General features: G+C 39.7%; 1 protein-coding gene across 1 annotated transcript in view; it reads left to right on the forward strand.

Annotated features, from left to right (window-relative positions):
• Positions 1-27,546, forward strand: part of LOC114038548 (tyrosine 3-monooxygenase-like) — a 57,038-nt gene that overhangs the window by 4,339 nt on the left and 25,153 nt on the right. The window contains 3 exon segments of the mRNA XM_027855857.1: positions 5,580-5,647; positions 11,102-11,152; positions 21,058-21,203. Coding sequence (XP_027711658.1) covers positions 5,580-5,647; positions 11,102-11,152; positions 21,058-21,203 — 265 coding nt within the window.

Here is a 27,546-nt window from a genome sequence, read left to right on the forward strand (position 1 = left end):
TTGAACATTTTTAATTTTACATATAACCAAGGTCTTTACAGATCTGCCCAAGGTTATACAGATAGTAAGAGGCCCACTTCTGTAGGCCTCAGTTTCCTCATGTGTATAATAAGAGGTTTGGACCAATTACAGCTCTAAATCCATGATCCATGATTCTAATTCCAAATCCAATGCTCTTTCCATACACATCACAGTACCTAGAATATAATAAGCAATTAAAAATGTTTGTTGACTTGCCTTTTCACTTCACACAACACCATAGCACAAATCAGTGTCTCACCTCCTGGGACATCATGGATGATGCTACCTTTACCACTAAGGCCTATCTCCAATGACTATTCTCAATCCTAATTCTTCTTGACCTCTCTGCATCTTTTGATACTGTTGATCACTCTCTTCTCCTTGATACTCTCTTCTTTCTAGATTTTCAGGACACAACTCTCTCTTGGTTCTCCTCCAACTTATCAGAATGCTCATTCTTAGTCCTCTTTGCCAGAACCTCACCCAGGTCATTCCTACTAACCACAGAGGTCCCATTGGGTTCTGTCTCTTCTCCCTTTATACTATTTCACTTGGTGATCTCATCAGCTCCCATGGATTTAATTAGCATCCGTATGCTAATGATTCTCAGATATACTTATCCAGCTATAACCTCCAGACTCACATCTCTAACTGCCTTCTAGATATCTTGAATTGGGTATCCAGTAGAGATCTCAAACTCAGTATGTCCAAAACTAAACTCATTCTCCTTCCCCCTAAACCCTTCCCACTCCTACCTTTCCTAATACTGTTAATGGCAACAACATCCTTCCAGTCCCCATTCCAAAGATGCATCATCTCAAGACAATGATAATTTATGTCTAAAATTCATAATCAATGTTTATACTGAGTTCTAAATTTTTTATCCTATGGTCATGTGACCAGCCAATCTGGTCTCCTATGGCCACTCTCCCACTTACCCAATATCCTTCCTGAAACACATATATGGAATTTACTTAAGCTATACTCTACTAATAACCATAGAATGTTAGAACACCTAAAGTCCATCAGCATGTTAGATAGATGCTCTGTGGAGGAGCTATGGTAGAACATTTACAAGCATTGTGCAAGTCAAAAAAAAAAGTATGGATGAATTCACATGGATGAATTTTGTATATATTGGGTAGAGTTTGGTACTTGGAGTCAGGAAGACCTAGGTTCAAATATCTGATACTTTAGTCACTTAACCTCTCTCTCCCAATTAAAGGAGTGTCTACACTGATGATATTACATATTCATTAATATCCAAACTAAGTCCAAGATATCAAAGTACTAGACTGTCTCTTTTTTAGACATGATAAGGGGTAGTAGCATATCTTCTCAGGGAAGGAGTTGAAGTGTCTGTGAAAAGGCCATAGGAAATGAGAGTCAGGACATTAAGTTCTAATCCCATGTTTTCCCATATTTATGTATGTGACCTTGGCCAAGTCACTCCAAATCTCTGGGTTTTAGTTTCCTCATTTGTAAAATGAGGAAGTTGAACTAAATCAGCTCTAGTGGCCCTTTTAGCATTAACACTATGAATCTGGCATACAGAAAACATCAGCAGTACCAATCCATATGACTGCTCTTACATATCTATAAAATCTAGGATTTGGGTTCAAATTCTGCTTCTGCTACTTACTATCTATGAGTCTATTGTCCTACTGTCTATTAACACATCAAGGGCATCCTCAATGAAAACACAACAGAGGAACAGCGAGAACTTTGCAAATGACTTTCTACAGCAAACTTCTTTATGGTGATGCAACTAGTCAAGAAGAGTAGTTTCTGTGTTGGAAGGAGTCAACGTTCAGGAGGCGTTTGAATGGGAAGAGGCTGTTTCCTTGGTAGATCAAAAGAGGGAGACAACATCAATCTAAAATATTTCCAAGTCTAGTGCTTAGCTACATCGTGCAATTCACTGACCAGGGCTGGAGCAATTTCATTGGTATATTACAAAGCAATTCTTTGCGAGATATTTTTGTAGGACAAATAACTTTTGTTCCCATTTTCCAAAGGAAAGTCAACAATTGGTAATAATAGCTGTTTGTGTTCTCTGTAGTCATATTTCTACCCTGTGTGGCAAACAATGGACTCAAGTCACATGTTTTCCGATGTGAGAGAACCAAGCAATGAGCTCATACCAATAGAAAACTGAAATTTATCTGCACCAAATTTAAAGACAAACAAAACAACAATAGCAGCAAAACTCCAAAGAGCTTTGCAACTGAACAGTACTATCTTAGATAAGACCTGTTTGAGGCTGTCATTTAATTTAGGACCATCTCCATTCCCAACGTTCACATGTACTATTTGTGCCTGACCTGTGGTAGAGCTTTCCAAGCTCATATTGGGCTGATCAGCCACAGTTGGACACACTGTACCTTGACCCCAACATAATGATGTCATCTTGGTTCAATTCAAGCATGAAGGACAACAACCAACCAACAATTTCATTCTTAAATGTAGCTGTGATCTCCTTGATAACATGGTCAATATCAACTCATCTGTGCCCTTTCATTATGTTCAATTGATATTTATGCTTTTGCTTAGATCTTTCACAGAAGGTCTATCCATCATGGTCAAAGGCCTTCCTTTAGGTATTGTTTATATTCTACAGGCATGAGTGAATCACTAAAGTTTCAATTCTAGACCCCAGAGTTTAGGAAGGATAAATTTGAAACTGATGAGAAGAGGGTTAGCAGGATGGTCACATGACCACAAAATCTTCCATTTAAAGATGGAAGGGACCTTAGGGAGCATCTGTCTTTTCATTTAATAGATGAAGGAGTCTTGGAGTTCATGCTAAATGAGGATCAGTTGAAACGATGGGATATATTTACCCGGGAGAAGAGAAGAGTTGGGGGATGCTGGTGCAGGTGAAACATGACAGCGATCTTCAAATATTTTAATATATGTCCCATAATGAGTAGTTAAACTTGCTTTTTGGTCCCAGAAGACAATACTATGAGTGGAAGTTGCAAAAAGAAAAATTAGACTAAATATCAGAAAAACTTTAAAAAGAATGAGAGCTATCCCAAAGTTGAATAGATTGCCTTGGGAAGTGATGGATTACCCTTCATCACAGGCCTTAAAGCAAAGTTTGAATCCCTACTTATTGTGTACATTGTAGGAAGGATTCTTATTCCAATACAGGTTGGACTAGATGTCTTTTGAGGTCCCTTCTGTCTCCGAAATGCTATAACTTTATGTCTGACTATATAATCATTCTGTATGACCAACTCATCTCCTTTTCCATTTGTACATTTCCTCAAATAGATTCACTTAAGCCACTTGTCAAATATATGTCACTATTATAAGTATTGCTACCTTGTATCCACCATGTACCTTACACTCACGCCTTTCTCTATTGCCCTTTGCATCACTGACTTACTGTGATTTCTTAGAAAATTGTGGTGGTTTTGATGGGGTTGGGATCTGGGCTCCAGAAAGGAAAAACCCTGAATTTTCCTACATGACCAAATCTCTGGCATTCCCCTGAGGCTATAATCCTATCAACTGGCCTTTTATTGTGGCTACACCCAATCTCCCCTCCATTGTCTTACCTCCCAATGGCCCCTGGCCATTTCCCACACTTAATCCTAGCTAGGATCCATTGTCCAGGTCCCAGAAGTTCTCCTCCCCTCATCCCAAACTACTTGCCACTCCTAGATCCCTCCCCCAGGCTTTCTGTATATAAGATCCATCTTGTCTCCATTAAGATGCTTAGATTCTTACATTCTAGGCGGCTGGGATTCTTATAATCTAGCCACTGCTTAGATTCTTATAATCTAGCAACTGCTTACTCATGTTCAGACTCCTTAAGAGTCTGCCCAATATGACAATGTTCTAATAAACCTTATCTTTGGCTGAAAGAAGGCTTGGGTCAAATTCTTTTGGGCAGGACCTGTGTGTTGTGGTATTGAGGTCCCAGCTCCCCTGAACTCCTAAACCACATCAGTTTGAAATTCCCAGATATACAACATTGCCTTTAATCCTTCCACTGGTTAATAAAAAGTCATACTTAATATGTAAATTAATTGACTTATTTTTTCAGTCAAAGCAATTGATACCATAGTCCTCCTACATAGATTATGTAGTTATGTAGTGGGAAAAGAATTGGATTTGGAATCAGAGGACTTGGGTTCAAATCCCGGCTCTGTAGTTTATTATCTATGAGACTTCCCTCACTCCTCTGAGTTTCCTTTTCCTTCTAACTCTGAATTCTAGGATTTTTTTTTGGTGTGTGTCTTAACTGGACTTTCTGCAAGTTATTGCCTTATAATCTGGAACTGGAAAGGACTCAGGACTCCCTGGTTCTCCATGATAGGGACCAATCAACCAACAAACATTTGTCAAGCACCTACTGTGTGTTAGGCATTATAATAGGTGGTGGAGATCCAAAGATTAAAATGAAATAGCTCCTGCCTTCAAGGAGTTTATGTTTTATTGAAGCAGATCATCTGTAGATTGATCAAAAACTAAATTTGCTATTGCTGGTGACTGCCAGAGCCAAAGGCATCACCATGATCCCAAATCCAGAGCTCTTTGGAAATGTCTTGTTTGACAGTCAAAAAACCCAACAAATTGAAAATCTTAGTTTATGGGCCTCCTTGATACATTTCGATTGAGAGAAATGATTATTTCTCTCCTGTATTAATAACTAATTATTGAACCAGGACCAGGGTTTTTCCTGTTTTCTACTTCCTTATCTAGAAATGCAACCAGTGTGGGAAATCTTTCTCAAAGACTTACCCAGACAAAAGTTTTAATCAAAGACAGTGAAAGAAATTCTAAGTTTGGGCTAATGGGAGAATTCCTGCTCATTGTGTTTGCTCAGACAGATCTAGGAAAATGTGGATTCTCCCTTTTATCTGACTGTTGATTAGGAAATTGATGTCTCTTTGGCCAACACTTGGGTGATCTAAGTCATGTACCTCAAGACCCTCACTGAAATATGGCCCACATCTCATTATAATATTCATTCTCTCATTAACTGTTAACCAATCAGAGTTGACTGCTACCTTCAAGAACACCCACTCTTCCAAGAGCATTTAACTGTGAGCCCACCACCATGAGGATCTTTGGCATTCAAGAGTGCCACTGATCTCTTTTATTAATAACATGCTAGTTTAATTAATAAAATTACTAATTACCCAGAAATTATGTCTCTTGAACTTTTTTAACATCACACAATAAAGCAGGCCTGCACAACATCACAGACTGCTTACAGCCCATGTGCTGCTCCGGGACTCACCAAAGAATTTTGGGCAGCTCCAAAAATGCAAATTCCTCAGCAAAACTGACTATGTGAATGAAGAAGGTTGATCTGCATAACATTGGGTTATTTGCGCCACCAAAGGATTTCAGGTGGCCCATGAAAAATGTAGAGAATGTAAAATAGGCCTGCACAACGTTTGGCCTGTGGGCCACTTTGATGGGCCACAAGCAGTCCAAGGGACATCTGTTGTGCAGGCCTGCAATAAAGGAAAACAACTCTTGCTGTGAGATGTGGTCATTTTTTTGTAAATAGCTTTCACGGATGTTTCTTTCTCTAGGGCTACACTGACCTGCAATACAAGAAACGAAGGGCAGAAATCATGGAACTGGCTTTCAACTACAGAGAGTAAGTAGGTCACACAATCCTTTTATCTATTATATTTAAATGAAGATGGAGAGGCAGCATGATTTTGGGGGGTGGGGGGTGTTGACATTAGACCTGTGGAGTCAAAAGATCTAACTTTGAGTATTGACTTATTTACTATATTTTGGTCAAATCCCTTTGAGACTCAGTTTCCTTACCTGTAAAAATAATTGGCTTCTAGCTCCACATTCTACATACCTAGGTATTAGGTGTCTCCCTGGGCCTTTGTAAAATGAGAGTATTGGACCAGATCACTCCTAAGGTTCCTTCTAGTTCTAGTCAAGGTACCTTCCTGAGCCTCAGTTTTCTCATTTTTGAAATGGGTTGGAATTGGAGACCTCTTAAGATGTTTTTTTTTTTTTCAGCTGTACTATTCCAAGTCAAACTGAATCAAATTGAATCAGATTGAGTTGGATTAAATTATTGATTAAGATAACATCCTTGAGCAGCAGGCTGTACACTTGTCAGAGAAGGGGATGGTAAAGGGGAGGGCAAAGGGCTCTGGTGCTATACAGGGGCCTTGATTCCATGGTTTTGGATCAGTAGAGAGGAGGCGAGAAGTCCTTCCAGGGAACCAACATGAGCAAAGGTACAGGGCCAAGAATACATCTTGTTGATATGGAAAAAAATAATGGGCATTTATATAATTCTGTAGGGTTTTGCAAACATTATCTTATTCACATGCAAACCAATCTTCAATGCAACCCCATGAGACAAGTATTATGGATATTGTTATTCCCACTTCACAGATGAGGGAAATAAGGCCAAGACAGATTAAGTGCCTTTGTCAAGGTCACACAACTAGTAAACTTGAAAGAGAATTTAAACAAGTGTTCCAGGGTGTCACATTATGCCTGGTACATATTGAAGAGCAGTGAGAAATGATTGAGTGGTAAGGTCAATTTATAAAAATATTAAAAGCAAGGCATAAGAATTTGGACTTCACATGGAAAGGAATAGGGAGCCATTATAGATTCTTGAGCAAGGAACCCAATGTGATGAAAGTGGTATGAATGAAGATCAATGTGCCACACACATGTTACATGGATTGAAAAGGAGAGAAGCAAGAAGCCTATTGTAAGAATTTGAGCTAGGCGATAGAGGCCTGGATTAATTTAATGGCAAGGGGAATGGGGGAGAAATAGAAAACCTGAGAGTCATTTTGAAGGACAGAACAAAAGAATTTAGTGACAGATTGGAGTTGATGATGTGCCTATTCTTGCCATTTTCAATCCCCTGAAGGTGCTCAGTTAAAGTCTCTCTTTCCTGAATGCACAGTTCCTGGCACATAGTAGGTGCTTAATAAATGTTTATTGATTGATTGCTGGTGAGCAGATGGTGAGGCAGTCCACATCACTGCCTAAGAAATGTGTTACATGAGCGAGTCGTCTCTTTTTTTGTTGTTTTATGAATCAGATATTTTCCTCATGCCAAGAGATACAAAGAAACTACTGCACACACTGCTTGGGAGGAATCCTATTTCTAGTACGTCCTATTTTTCTTTTTGCTTATAAAGGATGATGTCTTTTAAACTTATTACTAAATTGTATATCAAATTGCTTGCCTTCTCAATGGAGGGGGAGAGGAAAAAAAGAAGGAAGAGAATTTGGAACTCAAAATTAGAAAAAAAAACCAAATGTTAAAAAATTGTTTTTTTATGTGTAATTTAGGAAAACTAAAATATTAAATTTAAATAAACCTATTACTAGACCATTATTAATTCCTTTTTGAATATCATTAATTGATCAGTTGATTGATGCTGATTTAATTTAATTCAACTCTATTCAGTTCAACAAATATTTAAGTACCTACTATATGCAAGACATTGTGCTAACAGCAGAAAGAGGGCTAGTTACAGAGTCAGAAGACCTGGGTTCAAATCCCACCTCTGAGGCTTTCTCCTTTTGTGACCTTGGACAAGTTATTTAACTTCCCTGGGCCTCAGCTTCCTGTAAAATGAAGCTAGATGTCTCTGAGGTCCCTCTTAATAAGCTTACATTCTTCTGGCAGAAGGAAGTGAGGACACAGCATGAGCACACAAGCAAATAAATACAAGGCAATGTGAAGAAAGGACCAGGGCTATTGGTTCTTGAAGTGAGGTCAGTCAAGGCTCCCTGTCACTCAGGGAACAGAGCTCGTGGAGTGTTAACGCTGACACGACAGCATCTATGTTTCCAACATGACAATCTTAGACTTTTAAAAAATGGACCTCTGGGGGCAGCAAGGTGGTGCAGTGGATAGAGCACTGGCCTTGAAATCAGGAGAACCTGAGTTCAAATACAGCCTCAGACACATAACACTTACTAGCCGTGTGACCCTGGGCAAGTCACTTAACCCCATTGCCTAGCCAAAAAAAGCAAAAAAAAAAAAAAAAAAAAAAAAAAGAAATGGACCTCTGGCTTCATCTTCCCAGTAAGGAAATGTCCTCTACCCAGGTTGATTTACACGGGCTCTGCCACTTTGAGATTTACAGTTGTTTGGAGAGTCCATTACAGAGGGGCATGGTCACCCATGCAGTATTTGTCAGAGGCAGAATGAGGACTCTGGTGTTTTCCCAGCTGTTAACCCTCCTCTCCTTACAAATTACTTAGTAATTACTCTCTATATAATTGGTATATGTTTATTTGTGTACTTTCCTGATCAGACATTCCTGAGGATGGAGACAGTTTTACTTTTGTCTTTTATCTCTAGTGCCTAGCACAGTGTACGATACCCCGGTAGAGGCCCAATGAATGCTTATTGAAATGATTTGAGTCTGATCCTGCTATTAAAAAAAAGTGATTGAAATTTCATATTATGGCCCCTCCTTCCCCTACTGATCAGGAAGCAAGGGAGAAACTTGCCCTTTCAGAAACATCCAAAAAGCAAAGAAGAGATTGTTGGGACTGAGAAACATGCTATTGCTAAAGGGATCCATTGTATCTTCTTTTAAATGTTTCTATAGATCATAGATTTGACTAAGGAGAAAATTTCGAGCTCATAGGAACAGAACTCCAAAGCTGGATGGGACACAAGGCACCATCTAGTTCAATTCTCTCAATTTTATAGATGAGGAATCAGAGCCTTCAACACCTCAGAAGTGAAATTACTTCCCTAAGCTTGTCCAGATAGTAAATGACAGAGCCAGACCCTAAGCCAGATCAGGCCCTAAGACTCCAAATCCAACATTCCATCCATTGCACCATGCTGCCTCTCCATAAAGCTGGTCCTTCCTTGAGCTAGAAGACAAGGAGAAACTTCTCCAGGCAGAACGTCTGACGAAATCTATCATGATGTGTAAGGGATGGTGTCACCTTAAACTCTGTATAGAAAATCATTTTTGGAGAAGCTTGCTAATCAATGTTGCTAACAAATAAGTTGACATTAGGTGAAAAGGAAGCCAAATATCAACCAATTTGCTCCTAAATTTTGGTAGGCAGGTATGGAAAGATTCCTTCTAAGTTAAAGTCAGTGGGATTTCAAATAAACCTGGAAAGACTTATATGAACTGATGCTGAGTGAAGTGAGCAGAACCAGGAGAACATTGTACACAGTAACAGCAACACTGTGAGATGACCAACTTTGATAGATTTAGTTCTTCTCAGCAATGCAATGATCTAAGACAATTCCAAAAGATTCACGATGGAAAATGCTATCCACATCCAGAGGAAGAACTATGGAGTCTGAATGCAGATCGAAGTATACTATTTTCTCTTTTTTTTTCTTCCTCATGGTTTTTCCCTTTTGTTCTGATTCTTCTTTCACAACCTGACTAATGTCGAAATACGTTTCATATGATTATACATGTATAGCCTATATCAGATTGCATGCCCTCTTGGGGATGGGGGAGGCAAGGGAGTGGGCAAATTTGGAACTCAAAATCTTATAAAATGTTGAAAACTAAAAATAAATTTTAAAAAAGGGGAAAAAAAACCAACATAAAGCCAGGGGCTCAAGGAGGAGCTACTAGGAGCTTTGATGCCAAATAAGCCCAGGACTCTTTCTGGAGAATAAACTATCCTAGTGTTGGGGAAGTTCTGTAGGAATAAGGGAAGAATGAGAGAAAAAAGGAGAGGATAAACTAAAAAGAGTTTATCCAACAAAGATGTATTTTTGAATTTTAGGGTGGATTTCTTTCTGTTTAGGCTGTTCTAAAGAATTATCATCTGTAAGTCTACTGTTACATTAAAATCCCTTTAATTTGTTGTTGCTAATTAATCAGGTCATCTTTTTTTTGTTTTTTTTTAAATAAGGTTGTTTTTTGGAAAAGAATTCTCATTTGTAATTTCCTGGCAAGCTGACATTGGTAATGCTTTTTCTCTGTTTCCACCTGGTGGCCTGATCATGAAACTGCAAGAGAAGTCTCAACTGGTAAAAATAAACCATACTAACAAATGCTCCAAATCATTACTAATTGGAGAAATGCAAATTAAAGTAACTCTGAGGCTTCACTTTATGCCCATAAGATTGGAAAATTTTACAAAAAAATTAAAATAACAGTTGGAGGGACCGAAGGGAAGCAGGTACATTAATAAACTGGTGGAGCTGTGAACTGGTCCAGCGATTATGGAAAACAATTTAGAATAATCCCCACAAAATTACTAAGCTGTGCATAACCCTTGACCCAATGATATCACGACTATTCCTATGCCCCAAAAGAAATCAAAAAAAGAAAAAAAAAGTCTCATGTTTACAAAACCATTTATAATAGCTCTGTGTGTGTGTGTGAAAGAAATACTAACAAAGAGAGTGTCCATCAACTGGGGAATGGATGAATGAATTAGGTTGTATTAATGTAGTGCAACATAATTTTACTATAAGAAAAAATGAAGATCATAGCTTAAGAGAAATCTGAAAAGATTTACATGAACTAAGGCAGACTGAAGTGAGTGGAACCAGGAAAATAATGTGTTTTCCTGTATGCAATGTATATAATACAATGTATGTAACAACAACATTATCATATCAAACAACTTAGAAAGACCTGTTAATTCAATGATTAAACTGATTCCAGAGAAAGGGGAAGGGTATAAGCATTTATTAAGTACCTACCATATGCCAGATATTGTATTAAGCAATTTACATTTAATCAGAAGACTGATGTTGAAACATGCCACCTACCACCTGACAGAGAGGTGATAAATTGAAGATGCAAATTGAGACAGATTATTTTTTAAATGGTCAGAGTGACAATTTGTTTTGCTTGACTATGTATATTTCTTATGAGATTTTTCTTTGTCTTTTGTTAATTGAAAAAAAATGACCCTTAGTCTTAAAAATTCAAATCTCTATCATGGAAGTCACAACTTATGAGAGACCCATATAAGCTAGTAATTTCAATATTCTTTGAACTTTATAGATATAAAATCTCAGCTCTAATGTAATGAATGACACAGTAATTTAAAACTGAAAATGGGAATTTCCTTAAGGAATTTCTTTGCCTTTTTCTTTCCTAAGTGGAGACCTTTTGCCAAGAGTTGAGTACACATCCCAAGAGGTTTCTACCTGGTAAGTATACTATCATATTTTTATTATTTTGTTTTAAATTTTCTGCATGTCTTTCAAAAAAACCCTTCCTAAAAGTAGAGAAATGTGCTTTTTAATATTGATTTTCAAAATGAGGAACTGTAGTGTAATAGAAATAATACTAGATCAACAATTAAAGGACCTGGGTTTGAATCCTACATCTGATATTTATTGTTGCTGTTCAATCATTTTCAGTCATGTCCAACTCTTCGTGACCTCATTTTGGGTTTTCTTGGCAAAGATTTTCAGTGGTTTACTATTTCCTTCTCCAACTCATTTTACAGATGAGGAAACTGAGGCAAACAGGGTAAAGTGACTAGCCCAGGGTCATACAGATAATAAGTGTCTGAGGTGAGATTTGAACTCAGGAAGATGAGCCTTCCTGATTCCAGGCCTGGTACTCTATCCACTATACCACCTAGTTGTCTCTCTGATATTTATTACTTCTGTGTTTTTGGGTACATAGGGACTGCCTTAGTGGATAGAGGACTGGACTTGGAGTCAGGAAGTTGGCTTCAGATCCCATTTCTGCCACTTCCTAGTTTGTAAATCTTAAAACACCATAAAAATGATAGCTATTATTAAAGCTATCATTGGCTATATTATAGCTGTGTGATCTTGGACAAGTCACTTGACCTCTCTACATCTCAAGCAGCCCTCTAAGACTATAAATTATAGAGAAGTTGTCATTTGCATAGGTGAAGGGAGTTTCCACATTGATAAAATCATAGGCATTTGACCTGTTGCTAGGTCCTTAAACAAAGCCCCTCTTCTCTCTGGGTTTCCCTTTTTTCCCCTGTAAAAGGAGGAAGGGGTGAACCAGATGATTACACAATTCCATTCAAGTTCTTATGAATCTCTGGTCCTATGAAAAGTCACCTTATCCTTCTATGTCAACCAATAGGAAATGAGAATTCTTATTTTTGTCTTTGCATTGGCCGTTCTTTGTGCCTGGAATGCATTCTCTCTTCCCCTGTGCCTTATCGAATCTCATACTTTCTTCAAAACACAGCTCAGGCACTATGTTCTTCGTCAGGGTTCTTAACCTGTTCAAGAATCACCTCTTAGTTTGGTCAAGCAATTAGGCTAATTGTATTTGCAATGCATTGAAGCTGGTTGCTTCGGTATCATGTGGATATGGCCAATTCAAGTGGATTTTTTCCCACCTTTTAAGAAGTTTCTGAGTATATAGAAACGAGAACTGAGTTTGGAGTCATTGCATTACATATTTAAAGCTATGAGGAACCTGAGAAGCAATTGAGTTCAGTCCCCTCATTTTACAGATGAGGAAACTGAGGCACAGAGAAATTAAGTAACTGAGGGACCCAACTGGTGTGAAATGAAATCTGAAGTCGGGTTTTCCTGATTCAAAATCCATTGTCCTATAACATTGTTTCAAACATCCCATGTTCTTAATAATGACTGACATTTTGTAAGGTTTTATGGCTTACAAAACATTTTCCTCACAACAGTCCTTTGAAATAGGTAATGGAAATTGTAGAGAAAATAGCAATGGAGAGGTGGCATAACTTAGTGAATAGAGGATTGATCTCTGGATTCAAATCTCACTTCAGTCATTTAATATCTGTGTGACCTTGGGCTGATCACTTTCTGGGCCTTGATTTCCTCATGTGTAAATTAAAAGGGCTTGCACTAGATGGCTTTTTAGATCCCTGCCAACTCTAAATCTATGATCCTATAATCCATTTCCATATTGATCTCAGGATTCCAAAGTACTTTACAGTATACAAGGAAAGAATTATGATCGTGTGGATGTTCAAAGTCAGAGACAGGTCCCACATTAGGTGAGTGGGAGGGTGGGGAACTGGACTCAGAAATTTGGAACCCATGTCCAAGATTCCCCCTTAACTGACCAAGTCTCAAGCTCTGGAAACAACACTGAATTGTAAATCAGGGGGCCCCAGTTCAAACCCCAGATCTACTGCTTGCCCATTTTGTTTTGTTTTGTTTTAGTTGGTCAAAAGGCATTTATTAAGCACCTGTTGTTCTTTTTTTTAGTTTTGAACATCTACTTCCACAAGATTTTGAGTTCCAAATTTTCACCCCATCTTGACCCTCCCCCCACCCCAAGATGGCATGTATTCTGAATACCCCTTCCCCTAGCCGCCTTCCCTTCTATCTCTTCCCCCCTTCTCTTAACCCCTTCCCCTTCTATTTTCCTGTAGGGCAGGATAGATTTTTGTACCCCATTTCCTGTATTTCTTATTTCCCAGTTGCATGTGAAAACATTTTTTTTAAACATGTGTTTTTAAAACTTTGGGTTCCAAATTTTCTCCCTTCCTCCCTCCCTACCCACCCTCATTGAGAGGCAAGCAACTCAATATAGGTTATACATGTGCAGTTATGCAAAACACTTACATAGTAGACATGCTGTGAAAAACTAACTCTATTTCCCTTAATCCTATCCTGCCCCTCCATTTATTCTATTCTTTCTTTAGACCCTGTTCCTTCTCAGAAGTATTTGCTTCTGATTACCCCCTTTCCCAATCTGTCCTCCTCTCTATCATCCCCCTACTCTCTTGTCCCTTTCCCCCCCTATTTTCCTGTAGGGTAAGACAAATTTCCATACCCAATTGAGTGTGTATGTTATTCCCTCCTTAACTTAAATCCTATGAGAATAAGATTCATTCATTCCTTCTCACCTTCCCTGTTTCCCCTCCACTGTAAGAGCCTTTTCTTTTCTGGTTTTTTTTGTGAGATAGTTTACCCCATTCTACCTCTCCCTTTCTCCTTCTCCTAGTATAATCCTCTCTCACCCCTTAATTTTATTCTCCAGATATGACCCCTTCATCTTCAACTCACCCTGTGCCCTCTATCTATCTATCTATCTATCTATCTATCTATCTATCTATCTATCTATCTATCTATCCATATGTATGTACATACATACATACATACATACATACATACATATATATATACACACATATATATATATATATATATACACATATGATTTTTTCCCTCCAACTACCCTAATACTGACAAAGGTCTCGTGAGTTACAAATATCATCTTTTCATGCAGGAATGTAAACAGTTCTACCTTAATAAGTCTCTTATGATTTCTCTTTCCTGTTTACCTCTTCATGTTCCACTTGAGTTTTGTATTTGAAAGTCAAATTTTCTATTAAGCTCTGGTCTTTTCCACAGGAATGCTTGAAAGTCCTCTATTTCACTGAATGACCATTTTTTTTCCCCTGAAGGATTATACTCAGTTTTGCTGGGTAGGTGATTCTTGGTTGTAATCCTATCTCCTTTGCTCTCCAGAATATTATATTCCATGCCCTGCGAATCCTTAATGTAGAAGCTGCTAAATCTTGTGTTATCCTGATTGTGTTTCCACAATACTTGAATTGTTTCTTTCTGGCTGCTTGTAATATTTTCTCCTTGACCTGGGAACTCTGGAATTTGGCTACAATATTCCTAGGGGTTTTCCTTTGGGGACCTCTTTCAGGAGGAGATCAGTGGATTCTTTCAATCACTATTTGGCCCTCTGGTTCTAAAACATCAGGGCAGTTTTCCTGGATAATTTCTTGAAAGATGATGTCTAGACTCATTTTTTGATTATGGCTTTCAGATAGTCCAATAATTTTTAAATTCTCTCTCCTGGATCTATTTTCCAGGTCAGTTGTTTTTCCAATGAGATATTTCACATTGTTTTCTAATTTTTCATTCTTTTCGATTTGTTGTACAGTGTCTTGATTTCTCATAAAGTCACTAGCTTCTAATTGCTCTATTCTAATTTTTATGGAAGTATTTTCTTCAGTAATCTTTTGGACTTCCTCTTCCATTTGGCCAATTTTGCTTTTTAGGGCATTCTTCTCCTCATTGGCTTTTTGGACCTCTTTTGCCATTTGGGTTAGGCTATTTTTTAAGGTGTTATTTTCTTCAGTATTTTTTTTTGGGTCTCTTTTAGCAAGCTGTTGACTTGTTTTTCATGATTTTCTTGCATCACTCTAATTTCTCTTCCCAGTTTTTCCTCTCCTCTTACTTGCTTCTCAAAATCCCTTTTGAGCTCTTCCAAGGCCTGGGACTGATTCTTATTTTTCTTGGAGGCTTTGGATGTAGGAGCTTCGACTTTGTTGTCTTCTGGTTGTATGTTTTGATCTTCTTTGTCACCAAAGTAAGATAATATAGTGTGACTCTTTTTGCGCTGCTTACTCATGATCCTGGCCAATTACTTGAGTTTTAAACTCTTTGTTAAGGTAAGAGTCTGCTTCCAATGTGGAGAATGTACTGTCCCAAGCTTCAGGGGTTTGTACAGCTGTTTTCAGAGCTACTTTTAGGGACCTGTAAATTTTCAGTTCTTCCAAGGTGGTATGATAAGGGGTGAGGTGTTTCCTCTCCACCGCCACAACAAACTCCACCACACCAGTGTTCCTCCTCACCCCTCCTCACTGTGACCCAGATCCAAGCACTGGCAAAGCAAGAGATTCCTGCCTCAGCACTGGCAAAGAGATCTCTGCAATCCCCTTCTGATCAGTCACTTGATTTCCCCTCAGTCTGTGGGCCAGAAGCTCAGGTGACAGCCACTGCCCTAGGGGCACACTAGGGACTTGTGGCTGAGACCTAGCTTCTAACTCTCCCCGCAGTCACAGACTTTTCCCACTGACCTTCTAAGTTGTCTTTGGCATTCATGGGTTGAGAAGTCTAGAAACTGCCACAGCTGCCTGTGATTCAGTCCTCTGAGGCCTGCTCCAGGTTTGCTGCGGCCTGCATGCCCACACCACACTGCGCTCCTCTGCCAGCCTGGCGCAGTATACCTTTCTGATCAACCATCCATGTTATCTTGGGCTGGAAATTTGTTTCACTCTGTCTTTTTGTGGGTTCTGCTGCTTTAGAATTTGTTTAGAGCCATTTTTTTACAGGTATGTGGAGGGGTTTGGGGAGAGAGCTCAAGCAAGTCACTGCTTTCACTCCGCCATCTTGGCTCCACCCCCTGGTTGCCTGTTTTGTGACCATACATAATTCACTTAGATTGTAAGCTTCTTGAGGGCATGGGTTGTCTTTTGCCCTTCTTTGTATCTCCAGTGCTTAGTGTAGTGCCTGGCACATAGTAGGTGCTTAATAGATGCTTATTGATTACCAACTGATAGCATTTCTGTACCTATTTTTCCATTTAAAAAAAAGATATGCTAATAACTCAATTTTTGAGACTGGACCTATGGTTTCAATGATACTGATTGGTACTTGCTGTATAACTTGTATCCTTAGAGCAATGGTGCCCTTGAGTTTGCAAACCCCTTGAGGATTCCCGATTATGATCCAAGGGATGCAGGCCAAAAATGCTCTAATTGCACATTAAGCTGTAAATAATTGCAAAATATCATGAGTAGCATACTAAATTACCCAGGGGGTTTACAACATTTTTTGTCATTGTTGAAAGGGGTTCATGGACCAAAAAACGTTGGGAGCCACTGCCTTAAAGATATACCTGCAGTATTCAGAGGTGAGGTGACTTGCATATGGCATAGTCCAGAATGAGTCAGACATAGGACTTAAACTCAGGTCTTCCTGATTCACAGGCCTGATCTCCAGCCATCAGGTCATACTGCCTCTCCATTGCTGTCCTCTATTCTAGTATTTCCATTATCTATTTCAAAGTGCTGTTATGAGGAAAATGTTTCATAAGCCACAAAGTGCCATAGAAATGTGAGTCATTATTAAAACAGGGGGTGTTTGGGACAATTGATCTCAGGCTTTGCAAAACCACAAGAGCAATTAGGAATGTAATGCCCCTTGGCACCAAATGGCTGGAGGGGTTACCTGCAAAGATAATTCACTGTGGCTCTCTCCTGCTTCTCTCCACCAATGAGCTCTTATTCATTCAGAACCAGTCCCCATATGGCCTCTGGAAAGTCTTTTTGGAGAGGCAGCTGTCTATCTTCTCCACACAGCCCAACCCAGCAGCCCTAGGGACCAATTACATCAATTGTTTCCCCAAATTAGCTCTCAAATTTATGACCATAGTATCCTCTGGCTGTGGAAGAGGGTCATGGACATTACATGAAGGCCTGAGATGGCCCCAGCAAAGCCCGGGGGTGGGGCTGGGGAACTTTGTAATATAGTGTAAATTCCCTCCTAGGGCCTTTATGGAAAGACCTTGGACTCTTGTGTCTTGCATTGCAACATGCCCATAAAAAGGAATGAAAAAAAAAAAGGAATGGAGAGCAGAACAATTGACTTCCAAAATAACCCCAAGGCTGGGACTATTTGAGTCCAACCCTAATGAATCAACAAGTAAATAACATTAAGCATCAGTGGTGGAGGGGGGCACACCACACCCCATAGGGAAAGGGGACCCTGGTGCTGGGGCTTGAGTAACACTTTGTATGTTGGAGGCAACATGGCATAGAAGAAGTCTTGGATTCCAAAGTCAGATCTGAATTTTAGTCCACTTGCCTTGTCACTTCCTCTCACTTGGTCTCAGTTTCCCCAAATGTCAAATGAAGAGAGTTGAACTAGGTCATTTCTTAAGTCCTTTCCAACTCCAAACTTTGATGGTTTGATGAACTAAAAACATTGATTTAGAGGTGAAATGGACCCCCGAAGTCTTCAAGTCCAACCATCTCATTTTACCAATAAGGAGATAGCCCCCTAAAGGCTTAACAACTTGCCCAAGGTCCAACCAGCCAGAAGTTGCCAAGATAATATTTGAACCTAAGTTTTCTGACTCAAGATCTAGATCTCCTTCCATTATATCATCAGCTCAATATCCTGTACTTAGGCCAATCAGAATCCCATTTGTTACAGACAAAATAATATATTGGAGAAACAATACTTTGTTATTTAATATGTAAGTCTATCTCCACTTGTGATTTAATAGGGTAAAAAATTTAGAGCCAAAAGGGAACATAGAAGCCAATGTCCTCATTTTACAGGTAAGGAAACAGGCACAGACAGGATAAATTACTTCAGGAACACACAGCTAGTCTATGTTAGAGGCAAGATTTGGACTTAGGTCCTTCTGATTCCAAGCACAGAATTCTATGCCACCACTGCAATGCCTGGCACACTGTTGCCACTTATCAGTGTGGGGCACTGCCAGTGTGAAAAAATCTTCCCAGATACAGATCAGCAATTTGCCTATAAGTTAGGTTGTTTTCCCCCCTAGGGAATTTAGTGATTTGTCAAAGTTACACAACTAATATGGGTTCAGAGACAAGATTTGAACCCAGGTTTTCTTGGCTTTTGAGATTGGTCCTTAATCCTCTATGCCATGTTATCTCTCAGCATATCTGTTACATGGTACAGAGACTAGCTGGTTTTCATCTGTCCCAAAGACTATTGAAGTGACCCTAACTCTTACATACTGGTTGGTTCAAATCAAAGAAAACATATCTTTCATAAGATTTAAAGCTGGGAGGACCCTGAAAGGTCATCTCATCAACCCATCTAATTATACAGATAGGAAACTGAAGTTTCAGTGAAGTAAGTGTTCCAGGGTTACACAGGTTATGAGTAGTGAGGCCAAGATTCCAACCCAAGTCTTCTGATGCCAGATGCAATGCTGTTTCTGGACTGCTTTCCCCTACTCATTCCTTTGTCCTTTTTTACTAGAAACGGTCCAAACCAAACTTGACAATCATGACCTAGGAGCTCTCAAGCACAGCCCTATTTCCTGTTGGGTTGTTGCTTATTCCTTTCTTGTACATGTCTGCCCAGGTACTGGGAGCAGGAATTTGTATCCTTCAGCTTAGCAAAAAGGTATTGTCCCTCCTTGATCATTGCTATTGGAGGTAAGAGTATTCAGGCCCAAGTCTCTTTGATAAAAGGACTTGCCCCTGGGATACTAAGTCCACTGTTAATGAAACCTTGCCTTTGAGTTCACCATAAAAACCAAAAGGAAGAGTCATGGAAAAACATGGTTGGAACATTTGCCCAAAGATCAGGCTGAAAAGAGACTGGAAGGATCAATGGAATTTGTCCTTCTGTGATTTTCCTAATTGCACCATGGGTGAGAGCCAGCCTCCTCCACACATGGATTGGTCTGTTAACCATATCCATTGACTGACTCAGTTTCTTTCTTTTTTGAGGGGGTGTGGGGGGAGGGTAACAAAAGAAATACGTAGGATGGAAGGATAGTCATTCCCCAACACTGGCCATCTCCTCCTTAGCAACAATAGCTGTAGAAGGGGGAAAAAATACACTAGCAAAACAAGCAGGTCATTTTCTCCAGCCATTTCCAAGAGTGATCTCAATTTTTCATAAAACAATGTTTATAAATTAGTTAGAAGCCCAGAGCCGTGCATGAAGAGGGATAGCCATTTTTACAAGGCTTGCTGCCATTTCATTATTGCCTGTTTCCTTTGAATTAGAGAAACACGGTGTGTGCAATGGGAGCCTTCCAAATGCAGCTGGGAGCTTGCTCCAGAGTCTTCAGCCAGATGCTCTTGAGCAGAAAGGAATCCTGGGTTCCTTCAGCTGGGGGGATGTTTTAAGGAGTCATCCTGGGTGGGCACGGACTGCTGGCTGTGGGCAGGAGCAACATGGGGCAAAACTGTGAAACCCAAAGAAGTTTTTCCTCTCTTTTGTTTTATCTTCTTTCTATTCCATGCCTCTTCCACACCCTTCTCTCCCAGGGTGCCCATGACCTCCCTTGTTGCCCACAGCATGCCCTAAATAAAAATTAACCTGAAAAGGAGAGTAGGCTCATCAATGGAAAGGGCCTTGAGCTCGTTTAGTCTTGCACCATCATCTTACAGATAATGAGATCAGTGATCTAGAGCTGGAAGGGATTTTAGAGTCCTTCAAGCCCAACCTCTTCATTTTACAGAGAAGGAAACTGAGGCCCAGAGAGGTTTGATTACTTTCCCAAGGTCATGTGGGTAGTAAAATGGCCAAACTGAGATTCAATCCCAGATTCTCTAACTTCGAATCCAGCCCTATGCTCTAGTACCCACTTGTATTCACTGTGTGTGACCACAGACAAGTCACTTTCTCTTCTCTGGGCCTCAGTTTCCCCAACCCTAAAATGAAAGTTTTGGAAGAGATCACTTTGAATGTCCCTTCCATCTCTAAATCTCTACATTGCTATTATGTGCCAAGTACTGTGCCAGGTGCTGGGCATACAAAGCCAAAAGTGAAACCATCTCTATGTTCATTTTCCCTGGCTACTGCAGGTCATCTAATCCAACCTCTTCACTTTACAGAGAAGGTTGTTGGCTCAGCCCCCAACGTCACAGTCAAAATTAAAGGCAACATTTCCATAGCACTTTCTCAAGGTTTATAAAGGGTTTTGCCTCCATACTCTCATCTGAACTCTCAATGTAACCATGAGAGGTAGATATTTTATGTATGAAGATACTAATTTTTTAGCCTTGGATCCATGGACAATCAGCTATAGGAATCATACTTGGTTTTATGCATTATTTCAATACCATCAATCTTTCAATGTTGTAGTGGAGAAAGACTGATGGCGTTGGTATCGGGGGACCTGGATTCGAATCCAAACTATGGTCTTAGACAAACTTTTCTGACTTTCTTAGCCTCGGTTTCCTCATTTCTAAAAGGAAAGGGTTGGACAAGCTAGGGATAAAAATCATACTTAGGTACATAACTCAAAAGGTCCTGTGCCCATCAAATGTGATAATATATGGAAAGCATTGTCTACATTTTCATCACCATCATTGTTGTTCAGTGGTGCCTGACTCTTCATGGCCCTATTTGGGGTTTTCTTGGCAGAGATACTGGAGTGGTCTGCCATTTCCCTCTCCATTTTACAGATGAGGAAACTGAGGTAAACAGGGTTAAGTGACTTGGCCAGGGCCACAAGCTAGTAAGTATCTGAGGCCAGATTTGAATTCATTATTGTTAGATAAAACTCCAGAAAGGATTCAGTTATAAGAAAGAAATGTCCTTTTCAGGAAAGAAATCTACAGGAAACTCCGCACTCTATATCCTACCTATGCCTGCAAAGAGTACCTGGATGCTTTCCATCAATTGGAAGAATATTGTGGCTATGCGGAAGATCATATACCTCAACTCCAGGAAGTATCCAGATTTTTAAAAGGCAAGTCATCCTTTCCTACATGTCTTGAGACTCCATCATGTTTCTGAAGCCTCTTGCCCTCTGGGAGATACCATTCCAGTTCAAAGGTAGTTGGTCCTTCCGATGGGAGAGCAAGGTTGAAGAACCCCAAGGAGACACGGGAACATTGGTGCAGTAGGCTTGGGGGTAATTTGCACAATTTTATATATTTCTGAGGTGGGGAATTAGGGCAAAGAGGAAGCAGCAGTGACCAGCTGTTCTGTCCTCAGTTCAATATCCCCTAGAGATACATGCACTTCTAGAAGATTTCTTTGTCCTGCTCTTTTTTTTCCCTTTATTCCTTCTCCCTTTCATCGTCTTTGTCTTCTTGCTTCCCTTTCCCTCCTCCTTCTGTATTCTTCCCCTTGTGTATGGCTCCTTCCATCATTAAGAATTTCAACCGTTCCTCATTTGTAAAATGGAATTAAACCCACCTTCTCCCTTGTCATCCAATATTCAAAGACATTACTGAAATTTACAGCCTTGATGATCTGTAGACTTGATGGAACTACTAACAGAAGGACAAACAGTTTTCAGGAAAAGATGACAAATAACAGAGTGAATTTGGACTTTGTTTTCCCTCAAATCATATTGCTTAGGCAGTCAACTATTCCATCTAAAATAAATCCAAACTAGTCATTTACAAATTGGTGGCATAAATTACTGTTGATCACAGATGACTGGGGGATGTAGGGTAAGGCTGAGTCAGTGAGCTCCCCTCCCCACCATGTCAATAGCCTGTAGGGGTTCCTGTACCCAAAACTATTGAGGGGGCAGGGATAAGTCAGTTTAATAGATCTGAGCTATGGGAAGGGAATTCCTAAATAGGGGTCTAGAGGACAGGGAAGTGGTGGGAAAATAATAGAAAGGAGTTAACATGAAAGAAATAGGCTGAGTATCAAAGGGAGGGTCTGATGACTATGAGGAACAGGATGGGATAGAGAGGGGGAGAAGATGATATAATAAGTGAAAAAAATGTAGGAAAGGAGAGTGTCTGAGGGAGAAGTCTGAGGATAGATAGATGGATAGATGGATGGATATATATATATATATATAGTGTGTGCATATAATATATATGATTATACATATAAATATAATTATACAAATGTATTATATGTGTGTATATGTATGTATGTGTGTATACACACACAGACACACACATATATCATAGTGGGGTAGTGCTAAGATTCTAGCTATATATACAATCCATAAGACCTTAGGTCTAAAGCTGGAAGGTACCTCAGAGAACATCTTCCATCTCCTTCATTTTACAGATGAGGAAACTGAGGCCCAGATAGATGAAGTGACTTGCCCAAAGTCATAAAGATAGCAAGTAGCAGAACTAAGGTTTAAGCCCAGGTCTTCTGATGCCAAATTCAGTGCTCTTTCCACTCCCCCATGTTGCCTTCCCAGCAAACTTCAATTGTCCAGCAAGACTGAAGAAGGAAACGTTCTGCTAAACTCAATAGTACTGTTAACTGAGTGCTCTATAACAACTCTGAGATTTAACCCTTGTTCCTGAAAATCTTTCCAAAATGGATTAATCCAATTTTCTGGTTTAGGGAACACAATAGAATCTTTGTTTAAGGACTGAGGCCTTTCAATGCCTTGTTACTCAGTAAATCATCTTTCCTAAGCTATAGCTGTAGATGGGGAAAATGTAGCAAATAGAATCCGATATGTACTGACTCCAGGTTACAACAGGGAAGGTGATAGTTTTTATTTCATTCATTCATTCATTTGTTTATTTTTTATTTTATTTTAGTGTTTGTCCATTAAATCCTAGAGTTTATTTTATGGTCATTGGCCTCATTTTCTTAGAAGTCTAAAGCAAGAGAACGATTGCGAGGCAAACACGGTATAGGGCAGTGATGTCATATTCAAATAGAAATGGAACCACTGAGCCATACATAAGGATCCCCACAGCACATATTGACTTAGAAAACCAAATATTAGCATTATCTATGCTATATTATATTATATTTTATTACATATTTCCCAATTACATCTTAATCTGGTTTCGGCCACAGCTGGAAGTGTTTCTAGCCTCATGTTCAATACCTCTCAGTGGATAGAGAACTAGCCTTGGAATCAGGAAGACCTGAGTTCATATCTCAGTTCTTACACATATTGTCTATGGGACTCTGAGCAAATTGTTCAACTAGGCTGTGTGCCCTATACAAGGGTCTAAGTTCTAGAGCAGTTACTGATGTTAATTGATACAGGGACTTTCCCATACAGGTGAAATCAAAGAACCAGTTAAAGAAACTCAGACAAATACGATTCCAGTTAATTAGGGACATTTAACCAAAATAACAGTCACTTCTTTGCTTTGGTTATAAATAGCACCTGATAGATTTACTTAAGTTTTTCCTGATGGATCAAGTAATCAACAAGCACAAATGAAGAGCTTCCTGTGTCCTAGGCACTGTGCTATATGCCAGAAATAGAAGGACAAAGAATGAAGGTGGAAAAGATGGACCTATCAAACATGTAGGAGTTCAATCTCCAAAAGAGAGGCTATGGGGCCTCAAGGGGATGTCTGGTTTAGAAATGCTTTCATTGTTGTTATTTGTCCTTCATTTTCAAAGAGGGGCAATGATATCACAAAGTGATGTCTTGATACCTGCATGAATTGGGCATTCATTATAAGGAACATGGGCAGCCAGAATTGTCTACCTGATATGCAGCCGTGGAAGCAGAAACTCCAAGAATCATAGTGACACTAATTTGGTATCAATAAAATGGACTGTGCCAGTGGGCAAATAGGGCTGACTCTGGGGGCTGCAAGGTGAATAGGATGAGACTTTGAGATAATCCTTGGACCCCATCCAGTTGGGGCCTGACTTTCCCATCTATCCAACTGCTTATAATCTAATGTAGTTTTCTAAAGGAGAAAGTACTAGAGAGGAAACTCCCTTCCAGTCCTGCAGAAGCTTAAGTGGAAGGTGCCAGATGGAGCCTGAGGCTGTTGCTAAGTTTGGCAAAATGAAAAATAAATAACCCATGGCTGATTTCAAAAGCGTGAAAAGAAATTAGGTTGAAAGCAAATTATGAACTGACTCCAATACATAGCCAGTCATCCACCTGCCAAACTAACAAACTCGAGCTGAGCTCACATAAAGGCTAGAGGGGACACAACCTCTTGTCTTGGGGTGAATCTTGGTTGGAATGAAGTGAAAATCCTCCTTAGAAACAAAGATGGGGAGGGGTTCAGCCAGTGTCTACCTTTCTCAGATTTAAAACAACAGATGTCACAAATAAAGGTGCAATATCTTTTCTTAGCAGGGTGTGCCTCTACACCCAGAGGATTCGTTGTTAAATTCTGATGACCAAATTTCAGGAAGAACATTTTAGGAAGGATATTGACAAAGTGGAAGGAATCCAGAAAGCATGGCTAGGGTATTGAGGGGACTGGAGACCATGTTATGTGAAGAGCTGTTGAAAAAAATGTTTAGCCTGGAGAAGGGAAGACTAGGATTGTAGATAGAGAGTCAGACAGGAGCTTAGAGGCAATCTCATCTAACTTTGCCTCATCCGAGCCAGTTTTTGGTCCCTTGGGGAAGTTATAACAGAACTCTGATCTAGGCACCCATAGGTGCAGCTACTCATGTGTTGGAGGGAAAACCCATCACCATAGCCCTTGTTTCCCTCTCTGTCCATCCCCATATGCGTGAAGGCATGCGCGTGCACACACACACACACACACACACACACACACATTCACTCACATACACTCACACACACCCCACCTAGAACATCACCACCATAAAAATAAAAATTACTCATATGGGTGTTTGAAGACTACTGATCTAATCCATGATAGTATTCTTCAAGAATGGAAAGGCTATCTTTTGAAAGAGAGATTAATGCTTTGTTCCCTAGCCCCAGAGGTCAGACCTAGGAGAAATGGTTGGAGGTTGCAGAAAGACTGTTTTTTGTTTGATGTTAAAAAAAGACTAACTAATAACTGGAGACCTCCAGACATGAAATGAAGTGCTTTGGGGGGTAGAAGGTTCTCGGTCCCTGGAGGACCTCAATGAAAGGCTTAGGGGCCATTTGTTGGGGATTTCTGTGTTGGACTCCCTGGCTTTTGGTATTCTCTGACACAAACTTATTCATTCAGCAAACATCTTCTGAGTATTTTTAACGTGAAGATTTTGGTGCTCACTGCTGAGAGGGATGCCACAGTGAACAAGGTATAGTGCTTGCCCCTAAGGCACTTTAAACAATAGGTACCCAAGTAAGCTTAATGATGTTGGTGATGGTGATGGATGCATGGAAACCCTCTGAGGAGTTATTTTTCTAGTCCCAAATGGTGGATTTCCCACATTCTCTGCTGGCTGCCTCTCTGAGTCATTGCCAAATTATCTAGAGGATGTCCCACTTCCCTGCCTGTCCTCCCCTCCCCCAATTCAGGAGCCAGGTCAATCTTCCTGAGTTAATACAATTTAGTAGTGTCTTTGTCCATAATGGCTCCACTGGTATACTGGAATTAAGTTCTCTTTTGCTTGCTTTTTTGTTCTTCTTCCCTTCCTTCCCTCTGTTTTCTTCTTCCCTTCTTTTCTTCCTTCCCTTTTCTTCCTTCTTTCCTTCCTTCCTTTCCTTCTTTCTTTTCTTCTTCTCTCCCTCCTTGACTTCTTTCCTTCCTTCTCTTCTTCCTTCCCTTTTCTTCCTCCCTCCTTCCCTGCTTTCCTTCCTTTCTTTTTCTTCCTTCCTTCTCTTTTTCTTCCTCCCTCCCTTTCATTCTTCCCTTTTCTTTCTTTCCTTTCCTCTCTCCTTCCCTCCTTCCTTCCTTCCTTCCTTTCCTAGAGTTAGAACTAGAAAGGACCTCAGAGTTCATATAGTCTGCCCCCTCATTTTACAGGTGAGGAAACTAAGGCTATGATAAGTTCATACAAATAATGACGACAATCAGCAGCATTTGCATTGTGCTTTAAAGTTTACAAAGTGTTTTTACATGCATTATCTCATTTGAGTCTCAGAGTAAGCTTGTGAGGTTGGAGTTACAGATATTATTATCCTCCCTTCCTCCCCTTTTTTTGCAGATGAGAAAACTGAGGCTTAGAAAAGTTAAATAAGCTTATCGCCATTCACACAGGACACATCAAGGGCAGGATTCAAATACAGGTCTTCCTTGATATAGTCCTCTCGAGAAGACCACAGTGATTTACACGAACTCCACACAGTTAATAAGTATTAGAATTGGAATTTGAACCTATATCTTTTGTTTTAAATTGCTACTTTTTATCTTCATATCACCTTCATATCTAACACCTACTCCCTTCCCTATAATCGTCCCTTGTAACAACAAACAGCAAAAGAAAGACAAAAAATTAAAGTATTTCAATGAAACTAATCAACATCCTTTAAACTCAGGTCTTATGAGCAAATCCAGTATGTTTTCAATTATACCATAGTGATTATCTGGAAGAAAGATTAGATTAAAATGGAGATTTACTTTTATTTTTTCCCCATCATATTTTTGATAGTTTCAGTCCTTGGGCCAGAAAATTCAACCATTATCAAACAAACGGATTGCCCAAAGAGGCAATGTGGGGAGTTTTCATCAAGCCCCCATCATTTCTCCAGGCAGAGTCATGAATCTCTTAGCACAATTTCCTAAAATAAACTCTACTGTGATGCCTGAATTTTGCCATTGCATATGGAAAGCACAGGACCATAACACTGGTTTACGAGCCAACTAATTACTCTCTCATTAAATGGATATTATGAAATATCAGAAGAAAAAGTCATGGGCAAGATCCTCCCAGTGGGCCTCCACTACCCTCAACATGTATAGAGAGATTAGTGATCTCTGAGATAATTAGGTCAAAAAATAAATTTAAAACCCAGCTCAACATTTGGAACGGTCCCTGGAAATGACTACGAAGTAAGGAAGACATGACTTCTGGGGACTGCCCAACACAGAATATGCACCCATTCAGTCCATGGGACATGCCCAGGGAGGTTCTTCTGAGTTTCTCTTTCAGGGGTTAACAGAAGTACAAGCAGACCCAATTGTTTCTTTCTAGGGAAACTATTTCGATTTGGGAATTTGCTCTGCAACCCACCTGGAACTCATTACCAACAAAATTTTTTAGGTTAAAAAAAAAGTCTATTTAATTAGTTCTTTTTGTGAAGGTTGTCTTAGGCAGAGAGAGAGAGAGAGAGAGAGAGAGAGAGAGAGAGAGAGAGAGAGAGAGAGAGAGAGAGGCCTTATGTACACACTGACAATGTGGTTGGGTGAGTTAAGTCCTTTTTTTTCAGTCTTGTCCAGCAGCCATAATTCTACTCATGCCCGTCTTCCCATTATTCCCTGCCC

Source organism: Vombatus ursinus, unplaced genomic scaffold (assembly GCF_900497805.2).
Source record: "Vombatus ursinus unplaced genomic scaffold, bare-nosed wombat genome assembly UNPS02011334.1, whole genome shotgun sequence".
In the NCBI taxonomy this organism is placed as follows: Eukaryota; Metazoa; Chordata; class Mammalia; order Diprotodontia; family Vombatidae; genus Vombatus; species Vombatus ursinus.